The 15,079-nt window shown below is 31.3% G+C and overlaps 1 protein-coding gene across 1 annotated transcript; it reads right to left on the reverse strand.

Moving 5' to 3' along the window:
• Positions 1-5,847: 5,847 nt before the first annotated feature.
• LOC119766858 lies at positions 5,848-6,677 on the reverse strand. Its single transcript, XM_038253067.1, has 2 exons — positions 6,557-6,677; positions 5,848-6,486 (listed from the first exon to the last, which is right to left on the reverse strand). The coding sequence occupies exons 1-2, from the start codon at positions 6,630-6,632 to the stop codon at positions 6,224-6,226; spliced, it is 339 nt and encodes a 112-aa protein (XP_038108995.1). The 5' UTR covers positions 6,633-6,677; the 3' UTR covers positions 5,848-6,223.
• Between the last annotated feature and the right edge of the window lie 8,402 nt (positions 6,678-15,079).

The following is a 15,079-nucleotide window of genomic DNA, read 5'->3' on the forward strand; positions in this document are numbered from 1 at the left end:
CCTAAATAACAATATAGTTTATATCAAGGTTATCATTCGGGAAAATTGATTTTCGGTGAAGTAACCATTCGGGTATATGTAAATTCAGGTAAATGACATTCGGGGATATGGAATTTTCGGGAAAATGATTTTTGGGGATGTGGAATTTCGGGAAAATGATTTTCGGGGATGTGGAATTTTCGGGAAAATGATTTTCGGGGAAGTGGCACTTTCGGGGAAATGATTTTCGGGGATGTGGAATTTTCGGGGAAATGATTTTCGGGGATATGGGATTCGGGAAAGTGGGATTCGGGGATAAGGGATAAAACCGGCTAAACATAGTTTAATTTATACAATTTTGCCTAAATTTTTAAATATTAAGTTTGATTTTATTGAATGTACTAAAATTAACTTTAATTCAGTTAAATTTAGTAAAATTTTACTAAATTCAGTTAAATTTACTTAAGTTTTATCAAATGTGGCTGAACAAAGTTTAATTTATACAATTTCGCCTAAATTTTTAAATATTAAGTTTGATTTTATTGAATTTACTTAACATTAATTCAGTTAAATTTAGTAAAATTTTGATAAACTCAGTTAAATTTAGTTTGATTCAGTTAAATATAGTTAACTTTAGATTAATTTATTTCATTGTTGTGTATTTGTATATCTTTGAATTTGATTTTTTGTTTGTATTTTTGCATACATACATTTTACATTTTTTGATTTTTGTATTTTTTTGTATTTTTGTATTTTTGTATTTTTGTATTTTTGTATTTTTGTATTTTTGTATTTTTGTATTTTTGTATTTTTGTATTTTTGTATTTTTGTATTTTTGTATTTTTGTATTTTGTATTTTGTATTTTTGTATTTTTGTATTTTGTATTTTTGTATTTTTGTATTTTTGTATTTTTGTATTTTGTATTTTTGTATTTTGTATTTTTGTATTTTTGTATTTTTGTATTTTTGTATTTTTGTATTTTTGTATTTTTGTATTTTTGTATTTTTGTATTTTTGTATTTTTGTATTTTTGTATTTTTGTATTTTTGTATTTTTGTATTTTTGTATTTTTGTATTTTGTATTTTTGTATTTTTGTATTTTTGTATTTTTGTATTTTTGTATTTTTGTATTTTTGTATTTTTGTATTTTTGTATTTTTGTATTTTTGTATTTTGTATTTTTGTATTTTTGTATTTTGTATTTTTGTATTTTTGTATTTTTGTATTTTTGTATTTTGTATTTTGTATTTTTGTATTTTTGTATTTTTGTATTTTTGTATTTTTGTATTTTTGTATTTTTGTATTTTTGTATTTTTGTATTTTTGTATTTTTGTATTTTTGTATTTTTGTATTTTTGTATTTTGTATTTTTGTATTTTTGTATTTTGTATTTTTGTATTTTGTATTTTTGTATTTTTGTATTTTTGTATTTTTGTATTTTTGTATTTTTGTATTTTGTATTTTTGTATTTTTGTATTTTTGTATTTTGTATTTTTGTATTTTTGTATTTTTGTATTTTGTATTTTTGTATTTTTGTATTTTGTATTTTGTATTTTGTATTTTTGTATTTTTGTATTTTTGTATTTTTGTATTTTTGTATTTTTGTATTTTTGTATTTTTGTATTTTTGTATTTTTGTATTTTTGTATTTTTGTATTTTTGTATTTTTGTATTTTTGTATTTTTGTATTTTTGTATTTTTGTATTTTTGTATTTTTGTATTTTTGTATTTTTGTATTTTTGTATTTTGTATTTTTGTATTTTGTATTTTTGTATTTTTGTATTTTTGTATTTTTGTATTTTGTATTTTTGTATTTTTGTATTTTTGTATTTTTGTATTTTGTATTTTTGTATTTTTGTATTTTTGTATTTTTGTATTTTTGTATTTTTGTATTTTTGTATTTTTGTATTTTTGTATTTTTGTATTTTTGTATTTTTGTATTTTTGTATTTTTGTATTTTTGTATTTTTGTATTTTTGTATTTTTGTATTTTTGTATTTTAGTATTTTAGTATTTTAGTATTTTAGTATTTTAGTATTTTAGTATTTTAGTATTTTAGTATTTTAGTATTTTAGTATTTTAGTATTTTAGTATTTTAGTATTTTAGTATTTTAGTATTTTAGTATTTTGTATTTTAGTATTTTAGTATTTTAGTATTTTTGTATTTTTGTATTTTTGTATTTTTGTATTTTTGTATTTTTGTATTTTTGTATTTTTGAATTTTTGTATTTTTGTATTTTTGTATTTTTGTATTTTGTATTTTTGTATTTTTGTATTTTTGTATTTTTGTATTTTTGTATTTTGTATTTTTGTATTTTTGTATTTTTGTATTTTTGTATTTTGTATTTTTGTATTTTTGTATTTTTGTATTTTTGTATTTTTGTATTTTTGTATTTTTGTATTTTTGTATTTTGTATTTTTGTATTTTTGTATTTTGTATTTTGTATTTTGTATTTTTGTATTTTTGTATTTTTGTATTTTTGTATTTTTGTATTTTTGTATTTTTGTATTTTGTATTTTTGTATTTTGTATTTTTGTATTTTTGTATTTTGTATTTTTGTATTTTGTATTTTTGTATTTTGTATTTTTGTATTTTTGTATTTTTGTATTTTGTATTTTTGTATTTTGTATTTTTGTATTTTGTATTTTTGTATTTTTGTATTTTTGTATTTTTGTATTTTTGTATTTTGTATTTTGTATTTTTGTATTTTTGTATTTTGTATTTTTGTATTTTTGTATTTTTGTATTTTTGTATTTTTGTATTTTTGTATTTTGTATTTTGTATTTTTGTATTTTGTATTTTTGTATTTTTGTATTTTTGTATTTTTGTATTTTTGTATTTTTGTATTTTTGTATTTTGTATTTTTGTATTTTTGTATTTTTGTATTTTTGTATTTTGTATTTTTGTATTTTTGTATTTTGTATTTTTGTATTTTTGTATTTTGTATTTTTGTATTTTTGTATTTTGTATTTTTGTATTTTTGTATTTTGTATTTTGTATTTTTGTATTTTTGTATTTTTGTATTTTGTATTTTTGTATTTTTGTATTTTTGTATTTTTGTATTTTTGTATTTTGTATTTTTGTATTTTTGTATTTTGTATTTTTGTATTTTTGTATTTTTGTATTTTTGTATTTTTGTATTTTTGTATTTTTGTATTTTTGTATTTTGTATTTTTGTATTTTTGTATTTTTGTATTTTGTATTTTTGTATTTTTGTATTTTGTATTTTTGTATTTTTGTATTTTTGTATTTTTGTATTTTTGTATTTTGTATTTTTGTATTTTTGTATTTTTGTATTTTTGTATTTTTGTATTTTGTATTTTTGTATTTTGTATTTTTGTATTTTTGTATTTTTGTATTTTTGTATTTTGTATTTTTGTATTTTGTATTTTTGTATTTTTGTATTTTTGTATTTTTGTATTTTTGTATTTTGTATTTTTGTATTTTTGTATTTTGTATTTTTGTATTTTGTATTTTTGTATTTTGTATTTTTGTATTTTTGTATTTTTGTATTTTTGTATTTTTGTATTTTTGTATTTTTGTATTTTGTATTTTGTATTTTGTATTTTTGTATTTTTGTATTTTTGTATTTTGTATTTTTGTATTTTTGTATTTTTGTATTTTTGTATTTTTGTATTTTGTATTTTGTATTTTGTATTTTTGTATTTTTGTATTTTTGTATTTTTGTATTTTTGTATTTTTGTATTTTTGTATTTTTGTATTTTTGTATTTTTGTATTTTTGTATTTTTGTATTTTTGTATTTTTGTATTTTTGTATTTTTGTATTTTTGTATTTTTGTATTTTTGTATTTTTGTATTTTTGTATTTTGTATTTTTGTATTTTTGTATTTTTGTATTTTGTATTTTTGTATTTTTGTTTTTGTATTTTTGTATTTTTGTATTTTTGTATTTTTGTATTTTTGTATTTTTGTATTTTGTATTTTTGTATTTTGTATTTTTGTATTTTTGTATTTTTGTATTTTTGTATTTTTGTATTTTTGTATTTTTGTATTTTTGTATTTTTGTATTTTTGTATTTTTGTATTTTTGTATTTTTGTATTTTTGTATTTTTGTATTTTTGTATTTTTGTATTTTTGTATTTTTGTATTTTGTATTTTTGTATTTTGTATTTTTGTATTTTTGTATTTTTGTATTTTTGTATTTTTGTATTTTTGTATTTTTGTATTTTTGTATTTTTGTATTTTTGTATTTTTGTATTTTTGTATTTTTGTATTTTTGTATTTTTGTATTTTGTATTTTTGTATTTTGTATTTTTGTATTTTTGTATTTTTGTATTTTTGTATTTTGTATTTTTGTATTTTTGTATTTTGTATTTTTGTATTTTTGTATTTTTGTATTTTTGTATTTTTGTATTTTTGTATTTTTGTATTTTTGTATTTTTGTATTTTTGTATTTTTGTATTTTGTATTTTTGTATTTTGTATTTTTGTATTTTTGTATTTTTGTATTTTTGTATTTTTGTATTTTTGTATTTTTGTATTTTTGTATTTTTGTATTTTTGTATTTTTGTATTTTTGTATTTTTGTATTTTTGTATTTTTGTATTTTTGTATTTTGTATTTTTGTATTTTTGTATTTTTGTATTTTGTATTTTTGTATTTTTGTATTTTTGTATTTTTGTATTTTGTATTTTTGTATTTTTGTATTTTTGTATTTTTGTATTTTTGTATTTTGTATTTTTGTATTTTTGTATTTTTGTATTTTGTATTTTTGTATTTTTGTATTTTTGTATTTTTGTATTTTTGTATTTTGTATTTTTGTATTTTTGTATTTTGTATTTTTGTATTTTTGTATTTTTGTATTTTTGTATTTTTGTATTTTTGTATTTTGTATTTTTGTATTTTGTATTTTGTATTTTGTATTTTTGTATTTTTGTATTTTTGTATTTTGTATTTTTGTATTTTTGTATTTTGTATTTTTGTATTTTTGTATTTTTGTATTTTTGTATTTTTGTATTTTGTATTTTTGTATTTTTGTATTTTTGTATTTTTGTATTTTTGTATTTTTGTATTTTTGTATTTTGTATTTTGTATTTTTGTATTTTTGTATTTTTGTATTTTTGTATTTTGTATTTTTGTATTTTTGTATTTTTGTATTTTTGTATTTTGTATTTTTGTATTTTTGTATTTTGTATTTTTGTATTTTTGTATTTTTGTATTTTTGTATTTTGTATTTTTGTATTTTGTATTTTTGTATTTTTGTATTTTGTATTTTTGTATTTTTGTATTTTGTATTTTTGTATTTTTGTATTTTGTATTTTTGTATTTTTGTATTTTTGTATTTTTGTATTTTGTATTTTTGTATTTTGTATTTTTGTATTTTGTATTTTTGTATTTTTGTATTTTTGTATTTTGTATTTTTGTATTTTTGTATTTTTGTATTTTTGTATTTTTGTATTTTGTATTTTTGTATTTTTGTATTTTTGTATTTTTGTATTTTTGTATTTTTGTATTTTTGTATTTTGTATTTTTGTATTTTTGTATTTTTGTATTTTGTATTTTTGTATTTTTGTATTTTTGTATTTTTGTATTTTTGTATTTTGTATTTTGTATTTTTGTATTTTTGTATTTTTGTATTTTGTATTTTGTATTTTTGTATTTTTGTATTTTGTATTTTTGTATTTTTGTATTTTTGTATTTTTGTATTTTTGTATTTTTGTATTTTTGTATTTTTGTATTTTTGTATTTTTGTATTTTTGTATTTTTGTATTTTTGTATTTTTGTATTTTTGTATTTTTGTATTTTTGTATTTTTGTATTTTTGGGGAATTAACAAATGAGAAATTTGAACAGAAAAAAAACACTACAAAAAAGGACAAAAAGGAACAACTGCGCAGCACTCTAAGCAGGTCAGTTGAGGTTCCAGGTGACGGACCACGGCCGGCTCCGGCGGCATGACGTCCCAGGGGTTGCAAGAGATGCATCCTCTGCTGCAGCGAATTGGACAGCTCGGCCGCGGTTGATACGCCGGGGAACATTGGGTTAGCAGCCGACGGCGCGGTAAATTTGTTTGCTCCGGCGGTCGTTTGGATCTGCCCCGACAAAAGGACTGGATAAATTGGCAGCATTCGGTTCGACGGCCTACTCGTACAGCATCCTGCGCTGGTCTTGCAGCAGCACGTTCTGTGTGTTGCTCTGGATGTGGAACTGCAGCTCTTGCAGGATCGGAATACGCGGCTGTTGACTTGCCAGCTGCTGTTGCAGTTGGTTTGTGTCGGCCTCGGCGTTCTTCATGCGGCGCAAGATCTCGCTTTGCTGGTTCTTGTTGAGCAGCTGGGCCAGCAGATAGTTGCTGGCATGGTTTTGGGCCACTGTGGCGACCAGGCACTTGAACGCCGTACTGGACGTTTGTTCTGCTGCTGGGGGAAGCGACTGTTGCCGAAGGGAGGAAGTTCACTCGCTTGACTGTTTGTACGAATTCGCACCACGGCAGAACCATTTGCGGAAGGGCTATCCGGATAGAGCGCCACTGTTGTCGGTGCAGCAATCGGTCCTGAAAATCGAAACAAACTCGATTAACTTCTCAGGTTATGTTCAAGTTGACCTCGTCCCGCTGGCCTAACCTCTGCTTATCATCCTCCTTTGGCAGCCATCCGCGCTGGATCCTCCTTGATGACCGTGCCCTGGAGGACGAACCATTCTTCCTCCTTGGTTTGGCCAGGGCCACGGTGGCCGTTTGGGTCTTCGGGGATGCAAGCGTTGCGGCGCTTGGAAGAGGTGGCGGAGGAGGAAGCAGCAAAGCCGCCCCGGGGGTTGTTCCACAATCTGGGGGAATAAACAAAACCTGTTGCCGGGAAATTATGCTTAAATGGCTTGAATGATTAATTAATGGAGTCCGTTTTGTGCTGTCATCGAGTGCGGATCGTTGTGCCTCGCGTGTGCGATTTTTTGTGTTTTTTTGGCTGTTTTGAGAAATATTTGTTCCATATTTTGTGTGATTCGGTCCACTTTGGTGCTGGAATTGGTTTTGCAGTCGAGTTTCCGGTGGTTTTGTGTTTGAATCCCGTTAAATTTGATTTTTCTATTAGTTTTTTTCTGTCCATATTGATGATCTGCGCGGCGTCGGTTCAATTCGGTTCGGTGTGTGTTTGTGTATTAGTGTCGTCGGAAAGAAAAAGGAATGAGCTTGGTTGCCTGTATGCGTGCGTTATTCAGCGATGACACGAGGTTACAGCGGGTTACATATGTGCCAGCGCAGATTGCGTTGGTGTAAGTGCGGTGGACACGGTAACGGGACTCTGAACGAAAGGAAAGGGGCGAAGGAGACGCGCAGCACTCATGAGTCTGAGAGAGCAGAGCGACATCATTTTGTTCGGCAAGTTTTGTGGCAAACTCTGTGATCGTGGCGTGAGACTGGTGTCGGCGGGAGCTGCGGCAGAAACTGGTGATGAAGTTCCAATAGGAATTCAGAGTGAGAGAGTGCACGTATGAGGGTTTGCGTGTTTGCATGTGAGAGTACAATTGAGCTAGATTCAGTGTTGCCGGATTGTCCAATATTTTTTGGCTATTAAATGAGGAACTACTAAACGGTTTAGTGAATTCGCTACAATGTGGATTAAAGCCGTGACCAAAGTGTGTGTGTGTGTGTGTGTGTGTGTGTGTGTGTGTGTGTGTGTGTGTGTGTGTGTGTGTGTGTGTGTGTGTGTGTGTGTATTTGTATTTTCTGTGTCAGTGTTTTTATTTTCAGAGTATATCAGTTCATTCGGTGCTGTTGAACGTTCCGTGTCGTGGTCGGTTCTCCCCGCTAAGTAATTCCGTAGTTATCGTTTCGTAACGCCGGTTTGTCGTTCCATGTGAATAGATCTGATCGAAAAGTTGTCCGGAAAAAAGTCCGGCTTCGATTCGAGCGCGTCAGCCTTATTGTAATCATAGGTTTTATCTCTTTTCCGTGCGTGGTTGATTCGACTTTACATTGCTTTTAAATATTTTCTCAATCTTCTCAACGGCTTAATACTATACTTTTGCCGCGAAATAATTCAAAATCGGTCGATAATTAAAAATGTTGCTCTTGTGATTAATTAGATCATCACGATTGTGTGCGCGACACGGTCGTCTCGCAGGATTTTCGTTGCCTTTTCCGTCTTTGTTGTCCCGAGTCGCAAATGATTTTTCGGGCCGAAAAGTTGTTCGGTTTCGTTTTCTTCCAGAGTATGTTTTGCCACGTTTGCCGTCGAGTTTGTCACGCGATTTTATTGATTATTGTCCGATCACATTTGTGTATTATTCTCAATCCTTTGACTTGTTTATTTTATCAATTCGCATATTTTCTTATATATTTTTATTTTTACATTTGTATATTTTTTTATTTAAATTTTAATATGTTTTCGCAAATCAAAAGTCCTTCCCACAGCACCAATGCTCGGAAGGCACGCGTTCGTTTAAAAACTTTCTAAATAATTAACAATGTATCTTTCCGAAGCCGGCTGCCTAAGATTTTTAAAAATTTCAACCGATAAACAAATTGCTTATGGTCGCATCACCTACCACAGTGAATCCTGACCTCATATCCATCTTACTAACCCCTCAAAACTCATGTGATACTTTGTCGCAGTCGATTTGGCGGTCCCATCACTCAAGTATCGGACTAACATTCCCATCCACTTCCCCGTGTCTTACCACTGGTCGTGGCCGGCGTCGGTATTGATCAGCATGATTGGGACCTTTGAAAATTGCGAAGGGGTGATGATTGGTTCCTACTTTTTATCTGTGGTCCACGGAGCAAGTTTTGGGGGTCCTGGTCAATAACGAAGTAGCAGCTACGGGTAGACACCAATGCACTATGGTACATTGGGTGACCAAGTTTCAAAAAAGTGACCTTCTCCAAATATTTTTTGGTATTTTTTCTCGAAAGTAAACGTTCTAACTAAGAAAAATCCAAATTTTCAAAGCTCTAAGTTTGTTCATTACGGAGATACGCAAGCTGAAAGTCAAAAAATGGAGTAAAAAACTAGCGTTTTTCGTAAAAAAGGCTGATTGTTTAATTTTAACATAGCTCAGCCATTTTAAATGTTTTATTAGGACAAATATACATCGTTGGAAAGATAATGAGATAAGCTTTGAAACTATTAATAGATAAAATGTTGTTTCCAAACCAAAAACTGAAGTTTTCATCGAATAACTGGAGCATTTTTTGACAAATCATATTTTTGTGTTTGTTAATCGAGTACTTTTTTTGCTAACCGATGCTAAACATGAAACTAAGATCACTTGAAAGATTGGATTATAATCTAACATTGCTGAAATTTCCAGCCTGCGATTTTTTGCGTTTTCGGAGATATGCCATTTTGAACAATTACGTTTTATCAAAATTTGCTGCAATCTACATATGCGTCTCAAGTTATATGGCATGGACTCACAAAAAGAAACACACAGCAGTAAATAATAAATATTTGACTTAAAATGAATTTATTACGCTTAACAAAATTTTGTTGGAGGGGAGGAGGAAAGGGGGGGGGGTGAAAGAAAAAGGAGGGAGGGGTAGTGTCCTTAAAGTGGGGATGTATTAGCTTATCCATAATTTAATAATATAAACTTGCAATACAATATATACGCAATTCTGTTGCACTTGCAAATGTATGAAAAGACTATTTATTATAAACAATCAACTAGCATAGCATAGCATAGCATTGCACTATGGGGTATTTCCATATAAGCGAGCGGCCAAAAATATTTTTTTGATTTTTTGTGACTTTTTTGTGTTGTTTGTACTTAGTATAATGAAAACAAATGAATTTTGATATTTTTCCAAAAAAAAAAGTTACATTTTCGATTTTTTCATATATTTGAGGCCACATGCATTAAAGTGGTGAATTTTAATATTCTTGCTCTGTCTATTTGATGCCCGGAATGGCGGTTTATGCTATGTTAAAGTTTCTGATTTCCGTTAAATCTCCCATCCCTTCTTCTTGAGTTAAAATCCACCTCTCTTTGAAGACCCCCCCCCCCTCCCCTCCCCTCCAATGAAAATTGGATTTTTGCGGTGTTTTAGAATTTTAGACGGTTTATTTTATGGAACATTGTATGGATTCTCGTCCACGTTTTTTGTTGATCCACTTGCAAAATTCACGTTTTCCACGTTAAATTCTTCTAAATCAAAATCACTATGTAACCGATTGTCGTTAGATTACTTAAAATATGAACTTCTTCTATGGGCTTCTGTATACCTCGTTTTGAAGCTACAGAACAACATGCGTAGTTTTTCCTCTGTGGTTTTTCCCTGAGTTGATCATGTGATGGTTCTGCAATGTTGTAATTCTTACAAATATACTCGAAAGCAGTTCTCACGTTTTCAGAATAGTTCGACGAATCGTTTCTGAAAAAACTTAGAATAGGAATTTCTAATTTTATTAAACGTACCTAAGCACCAACAAAGTCATGAATATCAAATCAATTCCAAAACATACATAGCAGGTACGTCATTTCTGCCTCCGCAGGTAAATAATGTGATTTTAACCAAGCATATACGCGAAATCATTCATTTTCTTGCATGAATCAAAATGTTCAAAATGGCATAACTTAAAAAGTGCACTTTGAAATTTGGAGACAAGTTAGGACATGGTTCAAATTTTAAGCTGCAAAATTTTCAGATCGCACAAATGCACACAAAAAAGTACTCCATTAACAAAGTTGAAAAAAACTAAATTTTGAATAAAAATCCATCTTTTTTGATTTTTATTATTTTTTTTAGCCTGTAAAATTGTGTTTTGTAGAATTTTATTGAAAAGTTGAATCAATTACCTTTCTGAATATACATAATGATGCAGGAAAAAATACATAAACAGCTGCACAGTACAACTATGAAAAATAATCATTTTTTTGTCAAAAAACATGTTTTTTCTTACCATTTTCGCCTTTGAAGGTCTGCAATTCAGTGAATTTTGAACCTACAACTTTCAAACTCCGAATTTTTCTTAGTTAGAATGTTTATTTTCGAAAAAAAATACCAAAAAAATAATTAGAGTATGTCGGTTTTTCGATTTATGGCCGCCTGAAACCCCATAGTGCATTGGTGTCTACCCGTAGCTGCTACTTCGTTATTGACCAGGACCCCCAAACATTGCTCCGTGGACCACAGATGAAAAGTAGGAACCAATCATCACCCCTTCGCAATTTTCAAAGGTCCCTATCATGCTGATCAATACCGACGCCGGCCACGACCAGTGGTAAGACACGGGGAAGTGGATGGGAATGTTAGTCCGATACTTGAGTGATGGGACCGCCAAATCGACTGCGTCTCCGACAAAGTATCACATGAGTTTTGAGGGGTTAGTAAGATGGGTATGAGGTCAGGATTCACTGTGGTAGGTGATGCGACCATAAGCAATTTGTTTATCGGTTGAAATTTTAAAAATCTTAGGCAGCCGGCTGCGGAAAGATAGCTATCTAGGGATTTAAATATAGTATTAATTCGACCGCGATTCTCCAGAAATTCTCCGTCGGCGTGCCTTCCGATCAACGGTGATGTAGGAAGGGCTTCATTTATTGAAATGATTATTGAAATGATATAGAAAGGGCTTAATCCAGCAATACGACTTGCTAGTCTCAAAAAAATAGGTACGTTTTTATAGAAAACTATAAATCGAGAACAACACAAAAAAAACTCATCGGCCAACGAACGCGAGTGGAAAAAAAACAATGAAAAAAAAGAAGGTAAAAAAAAACAGAACTGCGCGTCCCGAAAAGCACCACACTACTGATGTCATTATTTAATTATAATAGCCAATCACCCCATGCACTCGAACAGCGACACAAAAGAGACGGAAAATAACACGAAAAAACAGGACTGCGCGTCCACACAGGCACCGCACTACTGATGCCATTATTTAATTATAATAGCCAATCACCCCATGCACTCTAACAGCGACACAAAAGAGACGGAAAATAACACGAAAAAAAAACAGGACTGCGCGTCCTGAAAAGCACCACACTACTGATGCCATTATTTAATTATAATAGCCAATCACCCCATGCACTCGAACAGCGACACAAAAGAGACGGAAAATAACACGAAAAAACAGGACTGCGCGTCCACACAGGCACCGCACTACTGATGCCATTATTTAATTATAATGGCCAATCACCCCATGCACTCGAACAGCGACACAAAAGAGATGGAAAATAACACGAAAAAACAGGACTGCGCGTCCACACAGGCACCGCACTACTGATGCCATTATTTAATTATAATAGCCAATCACCCCATGCTCTCGAACAGCGACACAAAAGAGACGGAAAATAACACGAAAAAACAGGACTGCGCGTCCACACAGGCACCACACTACTGATGCCATTATTTAATTATAATAGCCAATCACCCCATGCTCTCGAACAGCGACACAAAAGAGATGGAAAATAACACGAAAAAACAGGACTGCGCGTCCACACAGGCACCGCACTACTAATGCCATTATTTAATTATAATAGCCAATCACCCCATGCTCTCGAACAGCGACACAAAAGAGACGGAAAATAACACGAAAAAACAGGACTGCGCGTCCACACAGGCACCACACTACTGATGCCATTATTTAATTATAATAGCCAATCACCCCATGCACTCGAACAGCGACACAAAAGAGACGGAAAATAACACGAAAAAACAGGACTGCGCGTCCACACAGGCACCACACTACTGATGCCATTATTTAATTATAATAGCCAATCACCCCATGCTCTCGAACAGCGACACAAAAGAGACGGAAAATAACACGAAAAAACAGGACTGCGCGTCCACACAGGCACCACACTACTGATGCCATTATTTAATTATAATAGCCAATCACCCCATGCTCTCGAACAGCGACACAAAAGAGATGGAAAATAACACGAAAAAACAGGACTGCGCGTCCACACAGGCACCGCACTACTGATGCCATTATTTAATTATAATAGCCAATCACCCCATGCACTCGAACAGCGACACAAAAGAGACGGAAAATAACACGAAAAAACAGGACTGCGCGTCCACACAGGCACCACACTACTGATGCCATTATTTAATTATAATAGCCAATCACCCCATGCTCTCGAACAGCGACACAAAAGAGACGGAAAATAACACGAAAAAACAGGACTGCGCGTCCACACAGGCACCGCACTACTAATGCCATTATTTAATTATAATAGCCAATCACCCCATGCTCTCGAACAGCGACACAAAAGAGACGGAAAATAACACGAAAAAACAGGACTGCGCGTCCACACAGGCACCGCACTACTAATGCCATTATTTAATTATAATAGCCAATCACCCCATGCACTCGAACAGCGACACAAAAGAGATGGAAAATAACACAAAAAAACAGGACTGCGCGTCCACACGTGCACCGCACTACTGATGCCATTATTTAATTATAATAGCCAATCACCCCATGCACTCGAACAGCGACACAAAAGAGACGGAAAATAACACGAAAAAACAGGACTGCGCGTCCACACAGGCACCGCACTACTGATGCCATTATTTAATTATAATAGCCAATCACCCCATGCACTCGAACAGCGACACAAAAGAGACGGAAAATAACACGAAAAAACAGGACTGCGCGTCCACAAAGGCACCGCACTACTAATGCCATTATTTAATTATAATAGCCAATCACCCCATGCTCTCGAACAGCGACACAAAAGAGACGGAAAATAACACGAAAAAACAGGACTGCGCGTCCACACAGGCACCACACTACTGATGCCATTATTTAATTATAATAGCCAATCACCCCATGCTCTCGAACAGCGACACAAAAGAGACGGAAAATAACACGAAAAAACAGGACTGCGCGTCCACACAGGCACCGCACTACTAATGCCATTATTTAATTATAATAGCCAATCACCCCATGCTCTCGAACAGCGACACAAAAGAGACGGAAAATAACACGAAAAAACAGGACTGCGCGTCCACACAGGCACCGCACTACTAATGCCATTATTTAATTATAATAGCCAATCACCCCATGCACTCGAACAGCGACACAAAAGAGACGGAAAATAACACGAAAAAACAGGACTGCGCGTCCACACAGGCACCGCACTACTGATGCCATTATTTAATTATAATAGCCAATCACCCCATGCACTCGAACAGCGACACAAAGAGATGGAAAATAACACGAAAAACAGGACTGCGCGTCCACACAGGCACCGCACTACTGATGCCATTATTTAATTATAATAGCCAATCACCCCATGCTCTCGAACAGCGACACAAAAGAGACGGAAAATAACACGAAAAAACAGGACTGCGCGTCCACACAGGCACCGCACTACTGATGCCATTATTTAATTATAATAGCCAATCACCCCATGCACTCTAACAGCGACACAAAAGAGACGGAAAATAACACGAAAAAAAACAGGACTGCGCGTCCCGAAAAGCACCACACTACTGATGCCATTATTTAATTATAATAGCCAATCACCCCATGCACTCGAACAGCGACACAAAAGAGACGGAAAATAACACGAAAAAACAGGACTGCGCGTCCACACAGGCACCGCACTACTGATCCTATTTATTATAAACAATCAACTATTGAAAAACATGAAAAGTCATAAAAATCGACGTATATCATTTCAATACCATACAATTAGCCAAATTTGTATGAAAAAACATTTAAAAAGCAAAAAAATAATTTGGCCGCCTGTTTGTATGGAGATCACCCATAGTGCAATGCTATGGTATGCTATGCTAATGGCTTGAATGATTAATTAATGAAATCACTTACCTTCAATTTCACTTTAATAATGTAAAACGAAAAAAAAATGCGCTAACCATCAAACTATTTTCCGAACCTTTGTCGAAAGCAGACCAAAATGTTTGACAGTTTGCGCGTTACGATAATTGAGGCAGTGTGCGTGCAGGCGAGCGCGAATGTATTGGTGTGAGTGAGCAACACAAAAGTTTAAATTTTTAAGGTGCGTGTCTTTGCTTAAGCGTCTTATTGGCACTGGCGATGCCCGATTCTCGCCCGCAGCCCCCAAACGTTAGAGTGGGATTGTGGTGTTTGCCATTATCATTAAATTGTGAAATTTTGTGCAGTACAAGTGAACATTATTCCCAGTCAATCAATCGGAATTCTGAAACG

Source organism: Culex quinquefasciatus, chromosome 2 (assembly GCF_015732765.1).
Source record: "Culex quinquefasciatus strain JHB chromosome 2, VPISU_Cqui_1.0_pri_paternal, whole genome shotgun sequence".
Classification (NCBI taxonomy): Eukaryota; Metazoa; Arthropoda; class Insecta; order Diptera; family Culicidae; genus Culex; species Culex quinquefasciatus.

Excerpts from the sequence above, each read along its gene's own strand:
- LOC119766858 (XM_038253067.1), bottom strand. The coding sequence starts at position 6,632 with ATGGTTCGTCCTCCAGGGCACGGTCATCAAGGAGGATCCAGCGCGGAT. Across the intron at positions 6,487-6,556 it reads AAGGAGGATGATAAGCAGAG|GACCGATTGCTGCACCGACA; the intron begins GTTAGGCCAGCG and ends TTCGATTTTCAG.